The sequence below is a fragment of the Pteropus medius genome, unplaced genomic scaffold (assembly GCF_902729225.1).
Source record: "Pteropus medius unplaced genomic scaffold, Ma_sr-lr_union100, whole genome shotgun sequence".
Taxonomy (NCBI): Eukaryota; Metazoa; Chordata; class Mammalia; order Chiroptera; family Pteropodidae; genus Pteropus; species Pteropus medius.
This window is the reverse complement of record NW_024340848.1, coordinates 7,475,323-7,499,241: the sequence shown is the minus strand read 5'-3', so window position 1 is coordinate 7,499,241 and position 23,919 is coordinate 7,475,323. Positions and strand designations below refer to the sequence as shown.

General features: G+C 37.9%; 1 protein-coding gene and 1 pseudogene across 5 annotated transcripts in view; one reads left to right on the top strand and one right to left on the bottom strand.

The window, feature by feature from the left end:
• Positions 1-10,316: 10,316 nt before the first annotated feature.
• On the bottom strand, positions 10,317-10,435 carry LOC120582789 (uncharacterized; annotated as a pseudogene).
• Positions 10,436-17,762: 7,327 nt separating this feature from the next.
• Positions 17,763-23,919, top strand: part of ABCC4 (ATP binding cassette subfamily C member 4 (PEL blood group)) — a 222,329-nt gene continuing 216,172 nt past the window's right edge. For 2 of the 5 annotated variants that reach the window (XM_039837776.1, XM_039837765.1), the window contains exon 1: positions 17,763-18,028. In XM_039837776.1, the coding sequence (XP_039693710.1) occupies positions 17,952-18,028 (77 nt within the window). In that variant the 5' untranslated portion in view covers positions 17,763-17,951. Of the gene's footprint in view, positions 18,029-22,834; positions 22,938-23,919 lie in introns of all 5 variants that reach the window. The other 3 variants (XM_039837746.1, XM_039837757.1, XM_039837737.1) reach the window with 3 other exon arrangements.

The window sequence follows — 23,919 nt, the reverse complement described above, 5'->3', positions numbered from 1 at the left end:
AATAACCAAAATTAGAGCAGAAATAAATGAAATTTAAAAAAAAATAGAAAAAATAAATGCAACAAAGAGCTGGTTCTCTGAGGTTAATAAAATTTACAAATCTCTGGCTAGACTCACTAAAGAAAATAGCGAAAGGAAACAAATAAACAAAATCAAGAATGAAAGAGGGGAAATTACAACTGATATCACAGAAATAAAAGGGTCATGCAAGAATACTATGAAAAACACCAAATTTAATAACCAAGAAGAAATGGACCAGTACTTAGAAAAACGGAACCTTCCTAGACTGAATCAAGAAGAACTGGAAAATCTAAATAGACCGATCAACAGTGTGGAAATTGAAACAATCATCAAAAGCCTACCAAAAAATAAAAGTCCAAGACCAGATGGCTTTACCAGCGAATTCTACCAAATATCCAAGGAAGATTTAATACCTATTCTCCTTGAAGTCTTCCAAAAATCGAAGAAGAAGCAATACTTCCCAATTTAGTTTTTGAGGCAAATGTTACTTTGATACCAATACGTGGTAAAGATAACACAAAAAAGAAAATTACAGATGAATCTCTCTCATGAACACAGATGCAAAAATCTTAAATAAGATACTAGCGAACCGAATCAGCAACGTATTAAAAAGATTGTATGCCACGATCAAGTGGGCTTCATCTCAGAGGCATAGGGATGGTTCAACATATATAAATCGATTAATGTGATACACCATATAAACAAAGTAAAAAATAAGAATCATGTGATCATATCAATACATGCAAAAAAAACCTTTGACAAACATCCATTTATGATCGAAACACTTAACAAAATCGGTATAGAAAGAAAGTAACTTAACATAATAAAGGCCATCTTTAACAAACCCTCAGCCAACATTATACCTAATGGTGACAAACTAAAAACCTTCCCTCTAAGATCAGGAACAAGACAAGGTTGTCCACTATCGCCACTGTTATTCAATATAACAGTGGAGTTTCTAGCATGTGCAATCAGGCAAGAGAAAGATATAAAAGGCATCCAAATAGGAAACAAAGAAGTCAAACTGTCACTGTGTGTGGATGACCTGATTCTCTGTATAGAAAACCCTAAAGACTCCACAAGAACACTACTAGAAATAATAAGCAAATACAGTAAAGTCTCTGGGTACAAAATCAACATTCAAAAATCCATAGTGTTCCTATACTCTAATAATGAAGAGTCAGAAAAAGAAGTGAAAAAAATAATTTCTTTCGTGATTGCAACAAAAAGAATAAAGTATCTAGGAATAAATTTAACAAAACATGTGAAGAACCTATATAATAAAAACTACGAGAACCTGTTAAAAGGAATCGAAGAAGATACAAAGAAATGGAAAGATATTCCGTATTTTGGGATTGGAAGAATCAACATAGTTAAAATAACTATATTACCTAAAGCATTATACAGATTTAATTCACTCCCCATCAAAATCCCATCAGCATTTTTTAAAGAAATAGAACAAAAAATCATTAGATTTGTATGGCAGCACAAAAGACCCTGAATTGCCAAAGCCAAAGCCCTGAGAAGAAGAAACGAGGCTGGAGGCATCACTCTGCCCGACTTCAAATTATACTACAAAATGACGGTAACCAAAATGGCATGGTATTGGCAGCAAAGGAGACACACAGACCTGTGGGACAGAATCGAGAGTCCAGAGGTAAATCCATATTTATATGGGCAAGTAATTTTCAACTAAAAGCCAAAAACACACAGTGTAAAAAGGAAAGTCTCTTCAATAAATGGTGCTGGGAAAACTGGAAAGCCACCTGCAAAAGAATGGAACTAGACTGTTGTCTATCACCACACACCGAAATTAACTCAAAATGGATTAAGGACCTGAATATAAGATCTGAAACAATAAAAAGCACAGAAGAAAACATAGGAACTAAACTCAAGAACCTTGGACTTAAAGAAGATTTTATGAATTTGACCTCAAAGACAAGGGAAGTAAGAGCTAAAATAAATAAATAGGACTACATCAAACTAAAAAGCTTCTGCTCAGCAAAAGAAGTTGTCAACAAGGTAAAGAGACAACCATCTAAATGGGAAAATATATTTGTAAGCGACATCTCTGATAAGGGCCTAATATCCAAAATATACAAAGAACTCATACAACTCAATAACAACAAAAAAATAAATTGTCCAATCAAAAATTGGGCAGAGGACCTGAACAGACACTTCTCTCTAGAGGACATATAAATGGCCAACACATATTTGAAAAGATGCTCAACATCGTTAGCTATTATGGAAATGCAAATCAAAACCACAGTGAGATACCATCTCGTACCTGTTAGAATATCTGTAATCAACAGGACAAGTTATTACAAATGTTGGAGAGAATGCAGAGAAAAAGGAACCCTCATACACTGCTGGTGGGACTGCAAATTGGTACAGCCACTATGGAAAACAGTATAGAGGTTCCTCAAAAAACTAAGAATTGATCTACCAGAAGATCCAGCAATCCCTCTACTGGATATTTACCCCAAAGACTTGAAAATCCACATCCAAAAAGATATTTGCACACTGATGTTCATAGCAGCATTATTCACAGTGGCCAGGACATGGAAGCAGCTGAAGTGTCCTACGATAGATGATTGGCTAAAGAAGCTGTGGTACATACATACATACAATGGAATATTAGTCATAAGAAGAGATGAAATACTGCCATTTGTAACAACATGGATGGACCTCAAGATAATCATGCTAAAAGAAATAAGCCAGACTGAAAAAGTTGAAAATCACATGATATCAGTTATATGTGGGATATAAACCTAAAAGTAACAAATGAACAGGACAAACAAACAGAGATTCATGGACATGGACTATAGACTAGTGGTTACCAGAGGGTAGGGGGTGAGGGAGGAGGGGATAGGTAGACAGTTAAAGGGGGTCAAATATAGGGGCTTAGGGGGAAGGTGAAGTGGTAAAGGAGATTAAATATATGGTAGCTGAAGGAAACTGGACTTTGGGTGGTAAACACACAATAAAATATACAGATGTCAAATTATAAGGTATACCTGAAAATTATATATTTGTATTAACCAATGTTACCTAATAAACTTAATTTAAAAAAATAACAAAATAAACAACCTTGACATTGTGACTCTAAGAAACAGATGAAGGCATTCCTTTTTCTTGCTTTCAGAAATAACACTTTTTTAAAAAATTGTGGTTATAAAGGGTCAATATATACCACTTTGACATAAGGATTATTTTGAGCTGGAGGCAAACAAGAATCAATAGATACAGGAAGAGCTTTCTTGGAGCTTCCCTGGTAAGATAAGATAAATAACACTAATCTCCTATTAATTTCCCTAATATATTTACCTTCCCATAGTTTGCCATCCCTCAAAACCTTTCCCTTTGTCTTTCACTTCTCTGCAAAGTTATTTTTCTTTGATAAGATGCTATATACACCCCAAGTTCTAATAACACTTTTGAGTTACTTATTACTAAATTTCTCCCATATATATGTACACTTCATGTGTTAGTAAACTGTTTTTCTTTTGTTAATCTGTCTTATGTCAGTTGAATTTCCAGGACCGTAGCCTGAGAATCCTAGAAGGGTAGAAGAAAAAGGATTTATTTTCCCTCCCCTACATGATAAAATATACATAACATAAAATTTACCATCTTAACCATTTTTTAAGTATAGTGTTTTGTTGCATTAAGTGCATTTATATTGTTGTACAACTACTACCACCATCCACCTTCAGAACTTTTTCATCTTCCCCCAACTAATACTCTGTACTGTGAAAATTAATAAACAGAAACTTCATTTAAAATGGGTAACAGAGAGAACTTTTATTATACATATGTCACTCAAAGAACATTATTGACCCTCAGGAAGAGACTACCTTGCATCTTCAAGAGAAATGACACCACTTTACTTCCTCTGCAGGAGGAAAAAAAGATTCTTCCTTGCCCAGTAATAGCTCAGCCAATGAGAGACCACCATAACTCAGTCAATGAAAGATCACTACACTTTGAACTTTCAGTTTCCTCCAATGGACTCTTCGTTTATAACAGCCCCTCCCAAGTCTATAAAAGAGTATTCCCATCCTTTGTTTCTCTGGACTTGTGTGTGGTTCACTGTTAGACTGCATGCCCTAAATTGAAAATCTTTGTTGTTATTGAATAAACTCATTTTTGGAGAAATATCTGGCTGTTTGTTTAAAGTCAACAGTACCCATCCTCCTACCCCACCCCACTCCAGTCCCTAGTGACTATCATTATACTTTCTGTCTTTTTAAATTTGGCTGATCTCAGTGCCTCATATAACTGGAATCACAGTTATATGTTTCTGGCCACCAAATGTGTGCCTTTTTTCCCCCACACAAACCAATTCTCTGACTCTCTAGACACTAATTGGTGCCGTGCTAATATCCATTTATTAGGTCATTTTTTTCCAAAGGCTGAAAATTGAACCAAGAAGATTCTTTCTCCCTTGTCTCCTGAAGATTAGTTTACATTTTACATGTAAATAAAGTAATAATATCTAGTATATATTCAGTAAATACTACTGATAAATAATAAGAGCTGTTGTTCTCGTGTAAAGTGTGAATGAAGAATCTAATTGTGACCAAAATTTTATTCTACAATAGGTAATAATGTATTCTGTGCCATTTTTAATCCTTTAAGTTCTGATATACTTTAAAATTGTATTTTCTTGGCCTGGGCAATTTTGTAAAAATCCATGTCTCTGCTGGACATAGTTGATTTATCCAATTATTCTACTCAATACAGCTCTGGTGAGCCCATTTCAACTTGCTCTGAGGCAGCCATTTGCACTGGCAATCTGTACATACGTCAAGACTTGTGATTCTAAATTATATACAGCATGTCAGAAATGTTGATGCAGTATCTATTCCTTGACTTTTTGTTTGTGACTTCAAAGAAATATCTGAAGATAGAGAGAGAGGCAGCCCAAAGTGAGAAAACTAACATCAGGAATGGTTTCATTTTAGTAAGTTTTTGTTCTTTCGAGACTGAGTTTTGAAATTCACAACACCTCTTTGTGTATTGTAGTATACATTCTTTTTAAAGCAATTCATTTCAAGAAAATTTTTTTTCTTGGAAAAAAGGTTTTTGTTTTTAATCACTTATGATTTCACAATACAGAAACAATCAGTTATCATTTTGGAATATTTTCTTCCAATGTTTCTTAGTTTCATGAATTCTTGTACGTAATTGGTATAATGGTTTCATGTTATTATACGAATATTTTCTGTTGTTTTAGTTTGGGTCCCCTGAAACTAACCCCTAAAAGAAACATTTGAAAGCAAATAGATTATTTAGGAGTGATCCTAGGAAACACTGGTAATGGAGTGGAGAAGTGAGAAAGGAAGGGGAAAAAAGCCAGAAAAGAATACATTATCAAGCACATTCTCAGTATGGACTACCGGTATGTAATCCTGCTAGGGAAATTTAGGTGACAATGTGGAACACAAATCTCACAGTTAACTTCCCTGAGGAGTGAGTTTGGGGTATTTATACACCAGTTCCTGTCAGTCTATCAACTGAAGGCTGCCGGGGGAGGAGGCAGAGGGACACACTAATTCCTGGGCACAACTGTCTCGTCTTGTACTTGGCCAGAGCTGACTCTAGAGGTAGAGCAAGCTCTTAGGCAGAGCTGCAAGATGTCAGGCTAATGTAAAATGGTAAGAGCCCGGAGCTATAGGCAGCCATTGATAACATTTACTAAACCCATGTTATTAAAAAACAATTATAGGATAGTATACAGTGTGGATGAATGCCTTCTCAACAATTGTACTCTTTAAAATTCTTTCCTTTTCTGTTCCTTCTCACAGCAAAATTTCTTAAAATACCCATATAATCACTGTCTGCATACTTTCACATATCATTCTCTCCTCAACACATTTTTATAGGGGTTTTATCTTCCTCTCTTTAAAGTATTGCTTTAATTCATCAAAAAACCCCGCCTTGCCCAAGCCATTCATTTGTTAGGTACTCTTTTGTCTTCGACTTACATGCCTCTCAAAAGCACAAGCTGCAGTGTTTCCTTCTAGAAACACTCTCTTTACCTCAGTGACTCCAAATTTTCTCCCAGCTCAGTCTCCTTGGGTGGGTTCTCTAACCTGGAAATGTTGTTGAAGGGCCTCAGGGCTCAGTCTTTGGCTGTTTGTGCTTTCTCTCTCTTTATCTCCCTCTCTCTCTCTAGATAAAGAGTATGGTTTGTTTCCATACATCAATTACTTTAATAAAACTTCTTAAGTAAATCTAGGAAAATGTCAACATTTTATATAATCTGTTTGGGATACACGTAATTTTAAAAATAAAGAATTGGGGGTTATTTTTCGCATTCTTGAAATATTTTATATTAAAAGAAGAAGGAAATTTATTAATTTAGGAACACTTATAAAGCCATTAGTAAACCAAAGCACACTGTGGCAACATTCACTTCTTCAGCTGTTATTCTTTGAGCAATTTCAGTCTCACAAAAGACAACTGAGACCGAGAGGCATCTAAGTTGCCAAAATTATATACACAAAATTATTATTCTTAGCAGAGATCTTCAATTCTTACTCAAAGCCTATTAAATATTACTTTATAAGCCTCTTTAAAAGTAGCAAAAAGTAAAATATTATTAGAAAAAACAGGAGAAATAAAAATATATGAAAAACAGACATAAAATTTTTAAAAGTTAAAAATGGTTGCTATTTAAATATATATAAGTAAATCCATAAAACCCTAAGAGTCCTGTACTAAATGGCACAATATTATATGCTGGTAATGTTACCAAATAATTAATAACATTTGTCATTAAGTGCTGCATACTCTTAAGAATGAAGGGACATCAGCAATACATTTAAGAAAAATATCCATCAAAAAAGTTAACATTTTTATTTTGATATCGAAACATAATGTACTTCATTTCTGTTGTCCACATTATAATAAAAGCCTTAGCCCAAACACGTGACTCTAACGATAAAAATAGAAGACACAGTATAAGGTTGTAAGCTCTGCAAGGTTATGAAACATTTCACTTATATGCAATTTACTACTTTTATACATACAGCTTCCCTGAGAATCAACTGAGAATAAAATATCTAAAAGTGATGAGAAGTCTCTTCTCAGAAAGCAAAAAATAGTTCTAAAATTTTTTATGTACAAAAAGAGTACTTCAGTTTTTTAATCCCTGAATGTCAAACAATCTATGAATGCCCCAAAGATTAAACATTAATAATGTGCAATGCAAATTAACTTTATAAATTTCTTACTTCTGTCAACAAAAGGTCACTGCCAGCAATCCAATGCCAACAGGCATCCCCAGTCTGGGGTACAGCAAAAGGAGAGACTTTATTCAGGTAAAGGACTTTGCAAACTTGGGATACACGATCTCTGGAGAAAACTAAAAGTGACTCTCCACAAGGCACAGAGGAGGCCTCCTTATATATAGAAAGTGCCTACCCTGGTCCCTGATTGGTCCATTTTTATGCAAATGAAGAATCCAAATTTGCACGGTTCGATTGGTCCACTTAGTAGCACTGTCTTGATTTGTCATTATGGAGCTGCTCTGATTGGTCAATAAAGATGCAAATGAGGATTTAGCTGTGCAGCTCAGATTGTATGGGGCAGATCTCAGCCCACTGGTTGAAATAGGATTCTAAAAACTCTTTTATAAGGGTCAGTTCAGTGAAAACACGATGCAGGACATTTGGCAGCCTGGTTTGTGGCTTTTCCATGAAATGCAGCAAAAGTGAGAGGCCCCCCTGTAAACAATGGCTGCTAGACGCTGATTATAAATTTAGGTCTAGCTAACTACAAAGAATCCTTTTTGACAGGTATATTCCTTCTTGGATCAACATTGCAAATTTTACTTCTTAGATCAATTGAAGTTACATTTCATAAACAGAAAAAACAATTTTTAATGAAGAAAAAACGGACCTGCTGATGATAATTTGCAAGGGATAGAAAGGAGATTATAATGATAACTTTGGTAGTGTTTTATAAATTATTTTTTAAAAATTGACAGAAGAAATACCTAGTCTAGCCTTCTAATTTTCTTGATTGAGTAGAAGAAAGCTGTTTTCTATAAGATGATGTATAAACCTGTAAAATTTTTAAGAGCTCAATGGAATATTTTATTAATATGGAATCTCAATCAGTAACTTTTAAAAATCTCTCCATTTCCTCTAACACTTCACTTTTTGGATATGTAATCTTCTCCAATATCTTATCAGTATTTCATGGATTCTTCCTTTCTTTCCTTCCTTCCTTCCTTCCTTCCTTCCTTCCTTCCTTCCTCTTCCTCCCTCCCTCCTCCTCCTCCCTCCTCCCTTCCTTCCTTTCTTTCTTTTTTGGGGAAGGAACAGAAATTTCCCATATACCCTCTGCCCTGACACATAGATAGCCTCCCCCACTGTCAACATCCTGCACCAGAGTAGTACATTTATTACATTGGAATTTACATTGACACATAGTCACCCAAAGTTTATAGTTTACATTAGGGTTCACTCTTGATGAGTATTATATGGGTTTGGACAAATGTATAATGATGTTTCCATCGTTATGATATCATTCAGAGTATTTTTATTGTCTTAAAACTCCTCTATGTTCCACCTATTCATTCTCCACTCTCTGGCAACCTCTGATCTTTTTACTGTCTCCATAGTTTTGTCTTTTAAAGAATATCATATAGTTAGAATCATATAGTATGTAGCTTTTTCAGATTGACTTCTTATACTTAGTAATATACATTTAAGTTTCTGCTATGTCATTTCATGGTTATGTAGCTCATTAATTCTAATGCTGAGTAATATTCCATTTCCTGGATGTATCACAATTTATTTATCCATATCTCTACTGAAGGACATCTTGGTTGCTTCCAAGTTTTGGCAATTATGAATAAAGCTGCTATAAGTATTTCATAAATTAAAAAAAATTTTTCTTTCAGAATTAAACATTTCAGCAACTACCTCACTTCCAATATGCATCCAAACCAGGTTGAGGAAGAGGCACTTCCTTTGTTCTACTTCATGTTTTCTTCATCTTTGTTTGTTTGTTTGTTTTGCATTATTGCTAATATTAGCATATTAATTTTCTCCATCAGTATTTATTTTAAACAATGCAGGTAATGTAATAAAACCTTCAAATGGATCTACAAACAAGAGTCAATATAGTACAGAGATGGTTGTTTTACAGAAAGTGAACAAGTTGGCTGGTAGGCAGAGATGGATGTCAATGCTTGATATCCAGTTGCTAAATGAAAGTCTAAATTTGAAATAATAAAAGTGGTTTGAGGGTAGCAGAGTAAAGGTTGAGGTCCTATAGAACACACAGATATGTACTGGAGATAGCCTGCCTGGCCATTTTGATTAATGAGTAACGACTTAAGTAGCCTGGCTGTCGAAAGAGAAAAAAATTACACACGGATATGCACCAGTTGGTAAAAGGTGTGGAATTTTGGGGTCTAGAATTGGTCTCAATTTAGAGAGAGTGGCATCTTTCACTGGATACTGGCAAGCAATACCACATAGTTTGATTCTGAATTTTGCATAGACAATGCCATGAGAGTAAATGTATCCTTACAGACTGGCTCATTTGAAGAGGTGACACATCACAGTTTCTGACCAAAACTACCATTTTGAGGGCAAAGGCCAGCTACACTTTCCCAGTTGCTTGTTACCTAAAAACTACCACCTTATCTTGTTTCCTCCGTCTAGTAGACTGTGGTCAGTAAAATATCATCACCAGGCAGAACCCAATGAAACCCACTGCAGGCAGTAACAAATAATAATATCCTTAGTTATTAGAAATCTGGCATAGTTAAATGTTAGGAAATCAGAAAGAACCTGCAGTTGAGTCAATAAAAGGTATTAGCCATCAATCAGTGCAATAAAAATGAATCAATATACAAGCCAAATAGCTGGCTATTCTGAGTCCACAGGTGAGGTGACAGACAACATGTGGTTGTCATGAAAGACAAGTGAATGAATAGAAATGTCAGGCAGAGCCAGATATCCTCTCTGCCAGACTGCCTCACAACTTCTCTGTTATTTTCTTTACTACACTCTCAAGATAGGACTTTGGAAGTTTCTTCTGCTTGCATTCTGGCCATTGTTCAAAGCTTGCAGTACCATTTTATCTGTTCCTTTTGGACAACTGTCCCTTCACTTACTCTTTTGATACTCTTCCTTACATTATGTAGTTCTGAGTTTCTGACCTATATGATTTTCTGTCTCTCTAAAGAATTTCTTTTACATTTTTTGCAAGGCAATATTTTTTGCAAGGCAGGTCCACTAGCAACAAATTCTCTCTCTCTCTCTTTTTAACACCTACAGCACCTGGTCTTCCTAGGTGGTCTCCCATTCAAGTATTAACCAGACTCAACCCTGCTTAGCTTCCAAGATCAGACGGGATCGAGTGTGTTCAGGGTGGCATGGCCATAGACCAAATTGTCTCAATTTGTTTGTCTGAGAAAGTTTCTCTTTTATCGTTGAAAGATCATTTCATGGGGTACAGAATTCTAGGCTTGTGGTTTCTTTCTCTAAACACTTTAAATTTTCACTTCATTCTCTTGCTTGCATGGTTTCTGTGGGGAAGTTGGATGTAATTCTTACTTTTGTTCTTCTATAGGCAAGGTATTTTTTATAGTTTAAAAATGATATGCCTAGGTGTAAGATTTGTTCGTTTGATTATTTGTTTTGCATTTATCCTGCTTGGTGTTCTCTGAGCTTCTTGGGTCTCTGGTTTAGTATTCGACATTAATCTGGAAAAATTCTGTCATTATTGTTTCAAATATTTCTTCTGTTCCTTTCTATTTTTCTTCTCTTTCTGATATTCTTCTTTTGCATACATTACACCTTTTGTGGTTGTTCCACAGTTCTTAGATTCACTTCTATTATTTCAGTGTTTGTACTCTTTAGTTTTGGGAGTTTTTTGAGGATCATATTGACATATCTTCAAGCTTAGAGATTCTTTCCTTTGTCCAGTCAACTAATAAGCCCATCAAAAATATTCTTCATTTCTGTTACAGTGTTTTTTTTTATCTCTAGCATTTCTTTTCGGTTCGTTATTAGGATTCCCTTCTCTCTACTTACCTTGCCCATCTATTCTTGTATACTGTCTCCTTTACCCAATAGTGCCCTTAGTGTACTAATCATAGCTGTTTTAAATTCTTGGTCTGATTTCAATATCCCTGCCATGTTTGGTTCTGATGCTTGCTCTGTCTCTTCAAATTGTTTTTTTTTGTTTTTTTTTGTTTTTTGTCTTTTGGTGTGCCTTGTAATTTTTTCTTGATATCCTGACATCATGTATTGTATAAAAGAAATTACTGTAAACAGGACTTAGTAATGTGTTGGTGAGGTGTGGGGGAAGGCAATTCTATAGTCCTATGATTGAGTCTGTCTGTTAGTGAGCCCACACCTCTGAACTGTGAACTTCATGAGTGTTTCTCATTCCTTCTCTCCCCACTCCCTTTTGTGGGACAGAATGACTAGAGCCAGCTGGAGTTGGATATTTCCCTTCTCCCAGGTCAGTTAGTCTCAGATAATACTCCAACAAGGTAGGCTCTGATAAACTAGTTTCCTCTGAGGGCAGGCCTTGTTAGAAGAACTGAGTGTCACCGTATACAGTAAGTCCTCACTTAACGTCTTGAATAGGTTCTACAACTTTAAATGTAAAGATGTATGGCTGAAATCAATTTTACCATAGGCTAATCGATAAAAATAAGAGTTAATTTCCTACAGCATCTTATCAATATTGTAACAAAATAACATTATTCAAGGATCTGCTGTTATTTCGTAATGGTTTCTTTGCAGGAAGCCTGAGGAAATTTTTCTCTGATATTTACTATAAGAACCTGATAAAGCTCCTGGAGATAAATCTCACAATATCGTGTGGTCCCCACTATGACTGGGCCCCCCTGGAGTTTTTAATTCTCAGGTTGTCCACACTGAACCTCCAGCAATTAATCAATCACACTTCAAGTTTTCTTTTTGGACACAGGTTCCCTTGGTGATCTCTGCCCCAGGAAGATAAGTCCCCTGTATTCACCTGCCTTCTTCCTTAATCATGGGAGTGGTGCTTTGTCCTGTGTCCTCCCTTCACTTACAGATCCAAGAAGAGTCCTCTCTTCTCCTTTTTGAAATCTCAACTGTCCCCCCAAGTTATTTTATTCAATGCCATGGATTTTTGATTGTTGATGTCATTTGTTTGTTTGTTTGTTTGTTTCTAGTTTGTTTATTACAAGACTGGCTCCTTGATTTTCATGTTTCAGCTCAAGATATTCTCTAAGCAGCCATCCTGACTACCCAATTTAAATCTGGGCTTGCAGGCCACCTCTAAGCACTCTCTTTCACTTTCTATTTATTTTCTTCCTAGCCCTCATCAAACCTGAAATTATCTTGTTCATTTATTTAATTAGATACTGTCTATTTCCCACTACTTTAATGTAAACATTATGAGACAATCAGAAGATAAATCTTATATGCCTTGTTTACCATTGATTCTCAGTGCTTTGAAGGGTATTTTATGTGTGGCAGGTGTTCAAAAAGTACTTGTTTAAAAATAACTCTGATTTATTTAATCATTCTGCTATTGCTGAACTTTTTCGAAATTCTAATAAGCACTGCTCTGATAAACATATTTGCATATAAATAAATTTGTATATAAATTATTGTCCATGTTGACTTTTTCCCTTGATAATCCTATAAGTAGAATTCCTTTAAGTAAAATTGTTGAGTCAAAAGGGATGAATATTTTTAAGATTCTTAATAAATATTGCCAAATTGTTTTCTAAAAAGACTATTTTAATTTACATTTTACCAATAGTATGTTACAATGCTTATCACAGTTTGCCTTTATTACCATGGAGTATTGTGTTTTCTAAAAATATTTGCTAATTTGAGAGCTGAGAATGAATGTATTTGTATATTTACATTCGTCTTATTATTTGTATTATTGTGCTCTAGTTTTCTTTGTACCTATTCTTTTTCTAGATTGTAGCCTACTTTAAACAGGGATTTCATCTTTTTAGGTGTAGCCTTTTCTGAGGACATCTTTATCAACTTTTAGCAGTTTCTGGACAAACTCATTTCGAGAATGGACTAGTTTTCCAAATGACTGAAAACAAAATAACTTGAGTTCCCAATATTATTATTATATCTTCAAGAATGACAAAATAAAATATATTGACCCCAATGGGCTTTGCTAGCAATTTTGCTTAATTTTTCACACCAGTGGCTCTCTACGATAGTGTTATAACACAGATATGATTGAGATCCAATGGGAAGTGACACAAGTAATGCATTACTAATAATAAAGTTCTGAAACCCGAAGGTGACTTATTTTCATGAATTAGAGCACATTCAAAATTATTTGTATAATAATGAACATGATTCATTTGATTTCTTGAAAGAGAAATTAGTGGTATTAGAGCCTATCAATTGGTTACAGTAGTTTTGTCTACAGAAATATAGAGTGAGTCCCGTCTGTGGTTTTAATTTTGTAGTAGCCATGTTAAAAACTAAAAAAGAACAAGTAAAATTAAAATTAATATTAGCAAGATATTTTAAAACCAATGTATCCAAAATACTATAATTTTAACATAGAATCAATGTAAAAACTTATTAATGAGATATTAAAATTTTTTTTATACTTCTTTGATATCTATTGCATATTTTACACTTACAGCACATCCTAATTTGGACCACATGCATTTCAAGTCCTCAAAATCTTTATGTATGGTGCTACTGCATTGGACAACCCCGGGTTTACAGTGTTAGTTAGGACTTTTATGCATACAAGACAATTAATATATTTTTTAGTAATTGGAATGATGTTTCTGGTAGGTGTCTTAGTTTAAGTTCCCATAGCAGCAGACCCTGAGAGAAGGATTTGGGTAGAAGTAGTTTATTTTGGAAGTGATCTCAGGAAAATACTTGTAGGGAATGGAATAAGATAGAGAAAGGAAGGAAGCCAATATAGGGTGTGTTAGCAAGCAAGTTACTGCTTAGGCAACTGGCCTCCATCCTGCTGGGTAAAAGGAGAAAGAATATTTCAGTTGATAAGCAAGGGGACTGGGATCTTTACCTACGAACTCCCCATCATCTTTAGTTGAGGGTTGATTACAGAGTTTTGGCTTGCCTTGCATATGGGGCCAATATGCTTCAATAGCCAGAAAAGGCCCTTAAGTAGGGAGTGTCAGATAAACAATAAGATGCCTTAGACCTGGAAAGGTGCCTTTAAAGTGGAAAATCATAGCTTCTGCTACAGCAGGTCACACAATCTAAGTAGAGAGTCTATTAACTTTAGGAACCCCAGACACTTGAAGCACCAAGACTTTCCTTTTATGCTACTCATCTTGTTCACTTCTGTCTCTAGTTCCTGAAACAGTTCTTGTCAGACAGTAGGTGTTTAATAAATAGTTGTTGACTGTATGTCTTTCCTTAGGTACTGCTTTATTCTTTCAGGCCTCTCCATGTCCTTGGGAGACATGGCTACTAGCAGTTATGGGTCATATCCTTATAACTCCCCAATAAGAAGTAAAGTGAGGTTTTCCCTTTCCGGCTCCAGCAAAAATTCTCAAAGAAGATCAGTTGGCCTGGCTTGGGCCATGAGCTTATCTCTTGATCAATCTTATTGGACATGGCCATGGTATATTATGTTTGGCTAGATTTAAATTGGGTGCCCACCTCTGAGACAACAAAAGTAGAGACTTACTAGAAGGTGGAATGACAATGCAATTGTCACCATATTTGGAACTAGGGAAAACCACTGGAGTATGTTTAAATTTTAAGTGCTGTTTGTCCTATATGTCTTAGCAGAAAAACGCTTGAGGACCAGCCCTGTCTTAGCTGAACTATTTACTACTGTATTATTGGTTCTTATATCTATCATTGATATAATACTTGATGGTTTAACTATTTGAAAGGGATCCTATAGATCATCTAGTCATTTATACTTTGCAAAGGCACAAATGTGTATCATGTGCTCCTGAGGTTTGTTTGGGAATGAATCGTCAAGTACGACAAGACTGGATCTCTCCTTTGATGTTGTCTCCTCATCCTTACTAGAGTCAATGACTGGCTTCATTCGCTCAGTATAATATTTTCAACATTCCATGTTATAGCATGTATCAAAATTTCATTCCTTTTGATAAAATGCCAAATAATATTCCATTGTATGTAATGACACATTTTACTTATTCAATCATCAGTTGATGGACACTTGGTTCCCACCTTTTCTCCCACTGTTTGGCTTTTATGAATAGTATTGTTGTGACGTATGTGTAAGTTTTTGTGTGAATATATGTTTTCATTTCTCTTGGGTAGACACCTAGGAGTAGAATTGTTGAGTGGTATGCTAATCATTTCACATTTCACCAGCAGCGTATGAGGGTTCCTATTTCTCCACAACCTCTCTGATATTTATTATTGTCTTTTTATAGTATTGAACTATTTAAGATCAGTAAACAAGTGCAGATAGAGCTTTGCAAGTTCTGTGCCTGGCCTAGTGGTCATGTACTAGGCATTCACTAAACATTTGTTGAATGAATGAAAAAAATACATGTACACTCACAAGTTGTGAGGCTCACAATAACCCTATAGGAAGTAGGGAGTAGAAGACTCTGATTCCCATTTTAGACCTGAGAAAAATGAGGATCAGAAAGATTAGGTAATAAGTGAAAAGTCAGATCCTTGGTCCTTTGGCTCCAAATCCAGTCTTCTACAATTCAACACTGGTTCTCGGTAAATCTTTGAAATACCGTTATTAGTTAATGTACGTAAAAGAATGTTCAGAAGTTTCAAAGATCTTAAGAAAAAAAAAGACTCAGCAGAAACTGAAGGGACTGCATGTTTTTGTGGCTTGGAGACTGCTAAGGAGGATTTTGAGAGTTGTGGGGATGAGAGAATGGTCTAGGGCAGTTTGACAAGGGGAGTCGCTTGACATAACTTTTGCAAGCAAATTCTTCATCTTTGAAGTAGAAATGGTAGCTGAGAATTTACAGGGCTAGAAACTTTAGGGAGGTTTAAAGAAAACTATAAATCAGGTGAGGGCTGATTATTTAGGTTTATAGACTGTATTTTCTGAGAAAGAGATAACATGGAAAGATAGGTAATAATCATAGTTTTCTTACAATATTCAGTTCTAATTGTAGTTCTTTATTTGTAACAGAAATTCTCTAATATATATGAAATATCAAGAGAATGGTATAAACCCTCATCACCCATCAATTAAAAATTATTGACATTTTGCCATTCTTATATATTTAAATAGTCTGACTTTCTTGAAAAGGCATTTTCCCCAACAGCTTTTTGCAGTATAATTGACAATCGAAAATTGTATATATTTCAGGTGTACAACCTGATGACTTGCTATATGTATATATATACATTGTATGTATGTGTGTGTGTGTATATATATATATATATACACACACACATTGTGAAATACAAGCCTGTCAACATATCCATCACTTCACATCTGAACAATTTTCCTCCTTTTTTTATGTTTAGAATACCCAAGATTTACTCTTTTAGCAAATTTCAAATACACAGTATTGTCAACTATAGTCGCTTTGCTGTAAACCAGTTCTCCATAACTTATTCGTCTTGCATAACTGAAACTAAAAGCCATTATTAATAACACCAATTCAGGCAAGTGACATTTAGGGCTGAAGGGAAGAGAAACTGCTGAGGCCACAAAAGGACTGAAAACTTTAGAGTGAGTCCAAGATTTTGTTCATTGAGTCCTATAATCATTCAACGAATATATTCTAGGTGTAATTTTCATGGACACTGACCATCCACCAGTGAGATAGACCATGCTGGCCTCGGATTTGAGTCCCAATAGGGTTTCATCATTTACTGACTCTAAGACTTGGTTTTGTCCTCGAGCATCATCTTTCTCATGTAGAAAGGACATGAGGAAGGACAATAATAAGGACAATAATACCTCTTGACTGCGCCATTGTTACAATTAAAAGTGAGTTAAAGTACCCAGAAATGCGCATAATCAGTGTTCCGTAATGTATGTTCCGTTCGCCACAGTTATTGTACTAGGTTCTGAGAGCATGATGAAAGAAATAAGGAAGTCTGTCTGTCTCTCCATACTCCTCTCTCATCTAAGAGGGCAGTAAAAACCTCACAGAAGTCCTGTGTACAATGCAACACGTAAGATGCCAAAGCCTGTCCTCAACGACAGCATGCTTTCATCTTCTAAATTCATTTGAGTTCTAATCTTCTGTTATCTTTCTTTAGGTATTGCGGCTCTACAAAGATAATCTGTGCTAAACCCTGCTGTTGTCGAGGTCAGATGTTCGCCCGCAGGTTGGAGAAACTCCCACTGCATCCTTGTTTGGTCCTGATGAGGGCAGTGAGCCCGGCAGGCCAGCTGCTAAAGCTCTCTGGCAGCTCTCTCCCGGTCTTCCGAAAGCTGCAGTCAAAGGGGCGTTTCTAAGCCGCAGGGGCGGGCAGAGCCGGTGCCTCTCCTCTTTACTTCTGGGTGGGCACCTTGATTCGAAGAACGAACTTCGGTGAAATTTGCAGCCAGGAGCGAGCACGTGGGAGCCTCGCTGCCGGGCACTGTGTACCTCGTGGGCCGCTTACACGTGTCTACCCAACGGCGCCGGCTGCCTTGGGTCGCACCTGCGCGTGGCTCGCAGCAGCCTCGCTCGCCGCCTCGTTGCTCGCGACAACCGGCTCTAGGTAGCGAGTGCAGCGGCAGCGGCGGCGGCGGCGGCGGCGCGGAGCAGGCGCCCGCGAGGCAGCGCCGCCCGGGAGGCGGAGGCGGGGACGGGGCGGGCCGCCAGAGCTCCGCTCCCGGAAGCGGATGGTTCTTGGGCTCCAGCCAAGCGGACCTGCGCGGCGGCCAGAGGTCCAGCATCCCCGCCAGCGCCTCTAGGAGCAGCGGGAACTGCACCGCCGCGGGAGCAGCGCGACACCGGCTCTCGCCGCCCCGGCGGGATGATGCTGCCGGTGTACCCGGAGGTGAAGCCCAACCCGCTGCAGAGCGCGAACCTCTGCTCGCGCGTGTTCTTCTGGTGAGCGTCGCGGTCGAGTTGCAACGTCCCACGGTCGCTGAGCCCGTGCCTTTTGGGGAAGGGACTGAGCCTCTGTGCGAGCGCTTTCTGCCGGCGCTTCTTGGGGCGGGTGGGGCTGCCCCATGCCGGCCACGTGGTCCCCGCCTGTGCCGGGCGCGCGGGGCTGGAGGGAGCAGAGTCGGGAGGGGAACCCGGGGACTTGGCGGCGGGGACGCAGGGTTTCCCTGCTTTGCCGCTCGCGGTCCAGCTGGCTTCCAGTTGCGGGGAGGAGGAGGAGGAGGAGAATGGAGGCTGTCTGGGGAGGAGTGGGGGGAATCTTTGCCCAGCAGGAAAAAGGACTAGTGCCCCGCCCTGCCCCGCGCCCCCCACTCCCCCAAACAACATCCTCCGCCCTTAGTCGGCTTTCCCCTACTTCTCAGAGATTCGCATTCGGAACTAAAGCTGCACCCTTTTCTTTCTTTTTAAGCAAGCAGCTTACGAATACCTTCCTTTATCTAATTTCAACCAAAGCCTAATTAGTGCCCTGGACCATTGCCATTTCCCAGTAGTGTCCCACCTCTTCCGATATTGCTTAGATGACAGCTGCGTTACAGCTCCATCGGGCTGGGCTTCCTCCGTGTCCGTGACTACGTCTCTGCCTTTCTCCCTCTCTCCCTCTTTCTCTTGTATGTTTCTCACTGTGTGCCCTAGAAGCCGGTTGTGGCAAATTTCATGTGGGTAAAAAGCACTTCGTTATTATTTAATGAAGGGGGACACTATTTGAACACGATTGGCTTTTGCCTGGTACACATACAGCCCTGACTGGAGCATTTCTTTGACCAGCTCTTTTCCTATTGCTAATATTTCCACTTCCACTTTTGAGAACTACTCGGGATGGGTCTTATTTGCATCTATAACCTTCAGAGAAGCATCCAGGGTCTTGATGCAGGTGGTCCTGCACAACTAGTCTTGTGGTCCCAAAACCACTGAAGGGTCCCTGAACTGGGAGGAAACACAGGTGCAAAACGGCCTACAGAGGTGAAGCTCTTACTAAAGTTTCCCATTTTAGCAGCTGTGACTATTGACTGGGGGGACTTCAGTCACACTTGGTTGATTGTTAGATCTTATGTTTCTCGACTCTAATCTTTCCTACATATTCTGATATTTCCTTTTTTTTTTTTTTTTAAGGAAAGCCTAAGGGACCCCAAGGGAATGAGTGCACTTACACTTGTTTTAATTATGGTGTGTTCAGTATGTGTTGGAACATCTCTTGGTTGGTGGCCGGCCTTTAAGGAAAGGAGTGAAGAAGGAATATGGCTGTGGTTACCATAAATTATAAGCAGGCAAACACCTTAAGTTCAGGCAGGGCAAGGACCTTCGGAAGCACTTTGTTTGTGGATTATGGAAATGTTTGTGCATGGAGATGGAAAAGTGAGGGCTTCTCATTAATCACTTGAATAGCCACTCATGTCTGTTTTCCCTGCTGAGGGGAAGGCGTTAATTCCGTTTTACACCTAAAGGCTCTGAAGCAAAGAGAGGTTGAGTAAGTTGCCTAGGATCACACAGCCAGTAAGTAGTGGTGAGCAGAATCCCAAACCAGGCATTGTGACGTCTGGGCTCGTGTTCAAACCAATGCTTCTATTGGGCCACTTGTTTTTAAATGTATGGAGAAGGCTATTCCACACATACCTTTGTTCTTGTAGGCTGGAGTTTGTTAAATTTCTTGCTGTTGGAGATGGTGCATGCTTTAGGGCAACTGTTGTCAAAGTGTGGCACTCATACCTGCAGTATCCACATCACCTGGGAGTTTGTTAGAAATGCAAATTCTCTGGCATCCATTCCAGATCAATTCTGTAAAATTAGAAACTCTGGAATGTGGATTTTAAACAAGCATTCCAGGTAATTCTGATGGAAAGTTAAGACTGGCTCACTGCTTTAAGCCACTCCTCCCATTGTTATTGTTATTCTAGTATTAATAATTTTTAAAAAAGGACAAGTCTTTGTGAAGTCAGTTGTAGACTATGGTTGCCACCCTGTATTTATTTACCCTCTGCAGTTTGAGGAATTTTAAAGTCTGAGGCACTTCATTGATTTTTTTGTGTATCTCTCTGAGTCCAGGCAGGAAAGCTGAAATGAGGCCAGCCAGGAAGTGCTGCCTGGGGACAAGGCCAAACTTGTAGAGAAAAACTCATTTTTCAACTTCTCATTGATTGTTTGCTTTTCTTCTCAAATTTCATCTGCTTTCTAAGCTTATGAACTGGTAGCTACCTTTTTCTTAAAGATGCCAACAACTAGCATACTGACTTTTATACAAAATAACCTTACTGGGATTTTGGTGTTTTCACAGCACATTTTGGACTTGGGGGTCTAAGAAGAGTCATGTATTATGGCTACTGGTAGTTGTTGCAGATTTTTGAAAATAACATATTTTTTCTATTTCTGTAAGAAATTTAAAACTGTAGAGAAAGAAGAAAGGAATAAGGATGATTTATTTCTCTTAGCCAAGTACCTGCTGCTATTTCGATGGTTTCTTAGTCTTCCTCCTAAAACTTTTTATGTACACCTGTGTGCCCACATGCCTTTTCCATAAAACTAAATAGTTTTGAATTCCGATTCTTTCTTAATTTCCTATGGTTAACATTTATTATGGCATAAAATAATCTTCAAAACATGATATTTAATGATTGCAATTTACAGAGTCTCGCTTTTTTTGAACACAGTTTGTTTCTGTGTATTATGATATAATGTATATCCATGCCCATATATTTTGGGGCATCTTTCCTTTTTCTCTATTCTCAGAAGTATTATTACTGATGAAAAAACAAATTGTTTTCCAATAGAATGTTCCCTCTTCATAGGGGTTTGTATGCTTATTTCATTATCAACTCTGAGTGCCCGAATTAAACTTTTTTTCTAAGTAAAAAGGTTAATATAATACCAGTTTTAATTTGAATGTATTTGCTTTATAGAGATGAAACATATACTCCTGATTTCATTTGTATTTCTTTGAATTGTCTATTAATAGATTTTTGTCCCTATGAGGCATTTGTATTTTTGAACTAACTTGTAATAGTGCTTAATATTTTTCCACATTCTCATTTGTCTCTTGATTAGTTTAGAGGTTTTAAATTTATATATCATTAATTATGATATATAATGAAATATGATATATATGAGCTTTTCTTTTTGATTTCTCCTGTTGCTTTTGTAATATATCTTTTTAAATCCCAGCATCATTTAAATCTCTATAAGTATTTTTTAAAGTTCTTTTCTCATTTCTAACAAAAAAGGCAGCTAGAATTTCTTTTAGTATTTGCTATAAGATAGGCCCCATTTTTTTCCAGAACAGCCCATTTTCCCTTATGGTTTATTGAATACTTCTTCCTGTTCCCCATTATTGAAAATAAATGGCAACAATTGTGAACCATGTCCAACTGGGCATTAGATTGCCCTATTCCCTGAGACTCTCCCTGGTGATATCCTTCTCCCTGATGGTTGGGGTGGTGCGGGGTGTGTGTGTGTGTGTGTGTGTGTGTGTGTGTACATATGTGCTCTGTATTCCTCTGCCCACCTTTATCCTGGAGGTCAGCAGGTTGGGGGTTAGTACAGAATGTGTCCCCAGAGATGGCAGTTGAGGATGGTTTGGGCCATATGCATTTGGCCCAAAGAGTGGTTAAATTCTTGCTCCCTTGACGCTGGCTCAACAAAGCGAATGCTGTCGTGGAGACTGCCACTGGTGTCAAGACACACTCTCTGGAGACTCTTTTCAGAGAAAGCTGATGACATGAGGGGGAAGTGCATATGGCTGAGTGCTGACATGGCTTAGAGAGTTGGTTGTATTAGGCTCTCAGTAAATATTGATCATGAATGCATAGAAATGTTTAATTTTAAAATAGGATTTTTGCACCATTTTCAGACTACCTCATATTAATCTCCTTGTTTGTCATTAACAGTTGGAAATCTACATGTTGCAGACGGAGGCTAGTGGAGCTTTTCAGGGCTCTTTCTCTGGCCTCAGTCTGTTCCTCTTTCTTAAGGTTTAGTTTGATGAGTTTTGGCAATTTTATGCAATAATTGCAGCTCCAAGCAAGATATAGAATATCTCAAAGGTGTATTAAAATTTACTAAGTCCTTGCAGTGAAATAAACAGTGTAACAAATTTTATAAGTTTATCTCCTATAGTTTATTCTTGATTTTTTTTTTTTTTTTTGGTATTTATCCTTATATTCCTGCATCTGGTGTTAACCAGTATCCTTTCAGTATGTCAAGTAGATAACTTGCTTTTCTGACTTCTCCAGGGGACTCGTCTCCTTCCTCGTGTAGCTCCCAGGACACCTGCTCTGTGGGGTGTGGCGCACGGGGGCGCCCTCTACAACATGAGCTTTCAGTGTTAAGTCTCACCTGTCACTTTTTGATGGGGTCCTGTTCCCAGTGAGGATGCTTCCATGGCTTTCCTTTTTGGTTGAGCTCTAATCCCTTTGTACATATTTTCTGTGCTGATGAATAGCATACAGGTAGATGCCCATAGTGCAGTGGGAAGGTGCGGGCTTTGGAATTAGATGGACTCAGCTTTTATCTTTGGCCCTGCAAATTCTGTGTGGCTGCATGCAAGTGATCTCTGAGCCTTAACGTTGAGAGACTGGAGATGATAGTAAATGCAGTTCACTCAGTCCAGAGTTAAGGCCTCAGGTTGCTAGGGCCAGAGGGTGCCTGAAGACAGGAAGATAAATGTTAGATCCATTTAAAGATTAATCTAATCCACATGAGATCTCTTTATCTATGCAGTCTCACCTCGTTTTATTGTACTTCCCTTATTGCCCTTCATAGATACTGTACTTTTTACAAATCGAAGGCAAGACCCTCCACCAGCAAAAAGATTACAACTCACTTTTTCATGGTGGTCTGGAAAGGAACCCACAATGTTTCTGAGGTATGCCTGTATTATGTACACACACAGAGTTAACTGAAAATGGAAATCAGCAGAGACTTACCTTAATATTTTCTTTAGATGTCAAAACTCATGTTTACCTATTTCAGCAGTATGTTTTGATATGCTGTTAAAAATGCAGACACAGGGCCCTCTCCCTTCCTTCTCCCAGATATTCTTATGCAGGCAGTTAGTCCTCAGAGATGGTTCCATTTAGATAACAATGTTGATAATCACTAACACTGATAGAATGCTTCCTGTGGGCTCAGAATTTCACTCACTGTTTTATATTTAATGTCTCATTCAATTCTCAAGCAACCCTATGAGGCAGGCCTCTTGTGAATATTTATTTCACAAATGAGGAAATCCCAGTCCAGAGAGGTTGAGCAATTTGTTAGGAGCGTCATACCAAGGAGGTCACAGGACCTAGCTGGGATTCCAGACATGGAAACCAGCAGTGCTCAGGTTCCTTATCTGCCTGGCTCTAGCTTTGACAGGTAAATGTTGGTTGTCCAAATAAAAAAATGAATATGCTGACTTTATCCAGCAGACACTTAAAAATCATGCTAGTGAATGAATATGCTCTTTATATATGCATGCATCTGGAGCATGTTTTCCTACCTTCCCTTTATTATGCTGCCTCCTGAATTGCCATGTGGGTTTGTTGGTGTGATTATCCACTTGTGGCATGAACTTGTCAGTTCTTGACTTTTTCATCCTGATCCACTAACATCAAATTCTATTCGTTCAACTTTAAACATACCCTTGGAGTCATTCATTCATTCAGCAAAGGTTTCCTGAACACAAGTGAGTGGGATCCACAAGGAAGGAAATGCCCAAATATACCTGCCCTCCTGGGGCTTGTGTCCCTCTCCACTCCTGCTCCGAACTCAGTTCACACTCTTGGTTTCTCTTCCTCTCAGTGGGTCTCCTTGCTATATTCTTACCCCTAAAACAAGCTTGTGCTATCCTTCAGCTTAACAAC